The sequence below is a fragment of the Perna viridis genome, chromosome 8 (assembly GCF_037379345.1).
Source record: "Perna viridis isolate PV_CMFRI_1.1 ecotype Kerala chromosome 8, ASM3737934v1, whole genome shotgun sequence".
NCBI classification, from domain to species: domain Eukaryota; kingdom Metazoa; phylum Mollusca; class Bivalvia; order Mytilida; family Mytilidae; genus Perna; species Perna viridis.
In genome coordinates, this window is record NC_142452.1 from 30,951,301 (window position 1) to 30,956,841 (window position 5,541).

Sequence of the window (5,541 nt, forward strand, 5' to 3'; positions counted from 1 at the left end):
TGTTATGTAAACATTACTAGATATTTGTTTTTCTTTTGGGACAAGTAAGACTGTCGAACGCTTTTTAGTCCATAATAAACTTTCATGAAATGTTGTGTTAAGTTTAAGGGCTAATTTCACCTTATGACTTCGCCATGGTCGAGTTAAATTATTGATTGAAATAAATTCACAAAAGTAAATGTTGTGCTTCGATTTCCATTTTTTGTACATGGCAGTTTTACTTTGAAGTCTGACCATAAAACAGTGTAAAGCAAAACAGTTTTTAGACAAACTTAAAAACACTGTAGAAGATTTATGCGGAAATTGCAATTCTTACTTGTCCGTTATCTCGTTCTTTTTCTTTTTGTTTTGTTTCTTGTTTTTTGTTTTGTTTTTTGTTTTTTTTTTAGTTCTTGGATTTTTTCTATATTTGTCATCTTTGTATTCATTAGGTTGTAAAAAAGAATTTTAATTTCAAAGAAATAGTTTGTCTTCATGGGGTAAATCTTTAATGTTTATCTGATGTTTTTTTTTTTTATATATTGTATAATTCAGATTTTTTTTTTAAAGAACAAGGAGCGTCTACCCTAGCGGTGCTATCGGTCTATACTTCTAAAATCGTAGTGAACCATATTAAGTTTATTTTTTGTCCTGTTTTGGTTGTTGCGTATCCCTATCACATCCTTGTTTCGCCATTGTCGCGTTACGTTAAAAATATTGAATTCACTATTACTTTGTGTCCCTTCGTATCTCATTTATTTAGCACGTAACGATCGGGAAAAGGGAAAGAAAGACTAGAGGCACTAAAGAGCCTGAATCGCTCACCTTGTTCGATAAACAATCATTCTATATTTGTAAAAGCAACCATGTTTTTTTTTTAGTTAAAAATTCCTATCGTTCATACCTGAGGACAGTCATATCAATTTTCAGTAACTTCTTACCAGTAGTTTCTTAGGGGATTTTAAAAAAATCTTCAACATTAAAAATAGCAAAAAATGTCGAAGAAGGGCGAAAACTCCGAAATGACTTAACAGATTTACATGAAAATTTGACGACAGATAAATCTAACTATGCTGAACATTTTACATTATGTCAGAAGTTGGCTAAAAACTTCTGACTGATTCCTGTGTTCTTTTTTTAGTAACAGCATCCATGTTTTTCGATGGATTCTAATCAGAACACCCTCGGGAACATTCATACCAAGTTAAGTTCGAAGTGTTTCAGTTGTTACAGAAGAGAAGAGTTTTAAAAATTTGTTAACCACGACGGCAGAAGACGGACGACGGACAACAACGAAGACGACGGCCAACGCCAAATGATGACAATAGCTCACATGCCTTTTGGACCAAGGAAGCTAAAAAAAGGAAAGATGTTTCAAACAAATAATAAACCCTGATGTCTAGCAGGTTTGTTTTGGAATCACCAATATCGTTATTTCATTTTTTCTATTCAAAAACTTAAAAAAAAAAAGTCATGAGAAATTTGACCCATTCATATAGAAAGAGGATACAATTTAAAAATCAATAACTATAAAGGCAATGTGAATGCTTTTAATATCTCCTCTAAAACGGTGAAATATGTATAAACTGAACCCTTCTTTTTGGACTGTATTGATGTTTGCTTAATACATGGCTCTCCTTTTACCAGGTTCGGAATACTTTTTAACGCATATGCAGAAACTTAATTTTTTTCCTTGCTGATTAGGGAGGAAGACCTAGGGTAAGGGACATAACTCTTGAAATCGGTGATATGTTTGCATCAAATTCAATTTCACCAAAGCCTATCATGCTTTCATGCTTTTGAAACAGAATGAAATCAGTCCAAATTACTTTGATGCTTACATGATATTGAAGTAAAATGCTTGGTACAAACGTTCTACTGATTTGTAAGAGGTATGTCTATTACACTAGGTCTACTTCTTAAATATATAAAAATAATATATCTAAACGATGCATTTTGGTTATCTTTATTATCTATAATTTATCTGGATGTCAAGTGTTGAGCTCTACTTTTAATCATTTTGACATTTGAGAAATGAACATCGTATTTTTTTTAAGTTGTATATATGTAATATTTCTACACTGACGATGGAACAGCATTTAAGAGATTACTTAAAGGTGTTTAAGACGATTTTGTGACTTTTTAAATTATTTATCATCTTGTTTTTAGGCTAAACGCTGGTGCATTTGTAGCTTTTCGCCATATTCGTTTTTTTCTGGAATTATATAATTACGCGTACTCTGTAATAATAGATGTTGGGCTTAAGTTACTGCTAAACCTTGATTCAACATCAGATGTAGATGATATTGTCAATAATACTCTCACTTGTGCATTTTTGTTTGTTGTTTGTAATATATTTTTGTGTGTCACTATTTCCTCATTTAATGAATGGCAATTGTCTTTTTTTCCAGTTTTTTTACTTAAATAAGATATCATTTTAGGACTTGTTTATTTGCGATGTAACAGATGTTTCATAGTATGAAGAAGTACTGCTTATAAAAACCGCGAGGCATGTATAATTAATGATTATTAAAACGTGCTTTATAGTGCCGAATTATATTTTTATAATTTCAAAGCTCTACAATTAGTTTGAAAATTCCAAAAACAAACTTCCAAATAAAAATCCTAAAAATCAACTATGAAATTTTACATAAAAAAAAACGATCATTTAACACTGTATGGAAGGTCAATATATCATATTGCGGTTAATATGTCATGAGTAATTTCCATGTTTTTTTTTTTTTTAAATGCAATTATGACAAAGAAATGAAATTTAAGTTTTCTACAAAATACTTTCTTTCGATTTAACAATGTTAAAATAATTTGAAAATTATCATATTTAAGAAATAAGCTGCAGTTTTCGTTGATTATATATTAACATAAATTTACGAAAAATTAGACGTAAACGTTTCATTAAATTGCATTTAGTGTATAAATGTTCAAATTTCAGTAGTGCGTTTCGTAGCAGATATGCAATCCAGCAATTGGCACTCACACGGTATTAAAATATTTTTATTATGAACTAACGCTGGGTCTATGATTCGTGGACGTCATTGCTGCATCAGCATATTTACGTAGGTTGTGTGGAATACCTCGAAAACAAACGAGGACTTAGTGACTAAAATAGCATATACTATATTTGTATCGCTTTGGGCCTTTCCATTATGACGTTTTACCTTTCAACTAGTCGAAGAACGATTAACATCCAATAAAGATGTTCTAAATTGACAATTGACAGACAGGTCACAGGCCGATTGATTAGTATGGTAACGTAAAAACTCGCCTACCAATCATAACGTAAACAATAATTTATTAAGGAAATTATATTGTATAAATATACACCGAAATATGTTTAGCCATCAGTTGCCTTTTCTTTCCTGAAAGATTGTTATCTGACATTACAGGAGTTATGAGAACTTTGCTTGTTTTAGCAGTTACAGCTCTGGTTATAGATTCAATTCAAGGTATTTTCATTCATTATTATTTGTTAATTTTAGTTGCACATTTGATACACGTATATTTCCTTTCTTTTCTCTTGTTTACTTAAGTGTCAGTATGTGTAAGAATCAGGCAGTGGGTGAAACGTGGTATGAAAAAAATCAATCATTTTGATATTGTAACTTGACTATTTGAAACATCAGAATCAAGGAAAAAAGACAATATTTTCCATATCATGTTGGTGCATTGAGAAATGCATTGAAAATGAACATTTCAAGGGCAGATAACTCTGTCAAAAACCTCATTTTTCTAACATGACATGCATGTTTCTGATTTTTCTCATTTTGCCAGATTCTTACAAACACTTACACTTAAGGATTGTCCTTATTTACGACCAGGTCATGCGAGCAATACTAGGTCATGAATAAAAAGTCAAAATTAAGGTTTGTCGCGTCATCAAAACCTTGTTAGTTTGGAATTATTTGAATTGCGGACTGCGGACCGATCGACGTTGTTGACGTCATAGTTCCAAGTAAACTATCTTGACCAGATGAGAAATTAGCAATCAGATTAAATTTTGTTTTAGATTTCAAAAAAATCTCATTTATGTGAAAAGGTACCTAGTAAGTAAATAAAATGTTTATGATAAATTGAATTTACTAATGTTTGACGTTTGTGTAATGGTAATTTTATTAGAAGAGCTACACGTAATTAAGATAGTTGAAAAAGTCCATACTATATGTTTTTTATGAAATGTCCCACACGAAACACATTTTTAAATGTATACTTTTTAATCTTATTTTATATTTAGTTCCCTTGTTTTTTATAGGTCAGCGAACATACGGATTTCACAAAAAATCAAAACTTTTACCAAAAATAAAACCAGATCCGATCAAAAAGAAAGATCCGATATTTGTACCAGACCATAAAGGAAAGGTAGATCCCATTATTCTTCCCGGAGATAAAATACCTTCATGTAGTGTAGGTTGTTCATTCAAAGCCATTCCGATTGATTGTAGACAGGAAACATTTGCTTTTGAGAATGGTGTTAGATGTAAGAGCTGCGATATAGATATCTGCACTGACGCAGTTGGAGGCGGAAGGGGAGGAAGTCGTGGTGGCTTTGGAGACATAGGAGGTAACACTGATCTTTTTGGAAGAGAAGGTAACTTTGGTGGAATAAGAGACATTGGAGGAAATCCTGGTCTGATTGGACGTGGAGATAATATAAGGGGAGATAGATGGCAAAACACCGGCGGTATGACGGAAGCCGAACGCTGGATGAATGGCGACGTTTGGCAAAACCAACGTCCGTTAGGTGGTTTAAATAACCCGGTAAGGAATAGAGGACGTGGTAGAGATAACTTTTTTGATGGACCTCAACTTACAAGCGAACTTGGCAGGCGTGAAAACAGAGGGGGCTTTATAGGTGGACTTGATGGACCAATACAAGGTGGTTTTGCTGGACGGCAATCGAGACTCGACAGACTCCGCGAGGGACTAAATAGAAACAATAGATTTTCAAGAAATGAGTGGTGATTATGTTTGAAATAAATATGGTCACATAATATTAAAAATATATACATTTATAGATAACAATGGAAATCCGACGAGTTATTATACCGTAGTTTGTTTATGTTTATGTTTACTATATGAATGCTTTGCATTTATAAAACGCATTTTAATGTCAATTAAACGTTTATATTACAACTACAAAGATATTTTCCTCGAATATTTTTTTTCTCTAATATGGCCACAGAGGAAATGATGTGTGTTTTGTTATTGTTTTTACTTTTCAAACATCTTTTTGGAGGGACGAAACCATAAAATTAAAAAAAAGGATATAATTGAATCGTTAGGGTCAAATGGAAAAGGGCTTACTGCTTTCGGGAATCGATAAATCATCCGCCACTGTATAAATAACATATTATACGGGTCTGAAAATATATCTCGCCGTTTTCGAGACAGAAGCAATTCTCGCCAATCTACACACCAAAATTTTATTCCTCAATGAAAATCGTGGTATGATAGCTCATTATTTAGAGCAAAATATCTGCAATCTGTTAAATATTTTTTTCTTAGATTTTTGACACGAATTTGTTTCACAGGGGAGGACGTAAAATC

General features: G+C 32.2%; 1 protein-coding gene across 1 annotated transcript; it reads left to right on the forward strand.

The window, feature by feature from the left end:
- Positions 1-3,210: 3,210 nt before the first annotated feature.
- Positions 3,211-5,133, forward strand: LOC148610205 (uncharacterized). The gene is made up of 2 exons (XM_088541056.1): positions 3,211-3,443; positions 4,247-5,133. The coding sequence occupies exons 1-2, from the start codon at positions 3,389-3,391 to the stop codon at positions 4,954-4,956; spliced, it is 765 nt and encodes a 254-aa protein (XP_088397182.1). The 5' UTR covers positions 3,211-3,388; the 3' UTR covers positions 4,957-5,133.
- Positions 5,134-5,541: the final 408 nt, after the last annotated feature.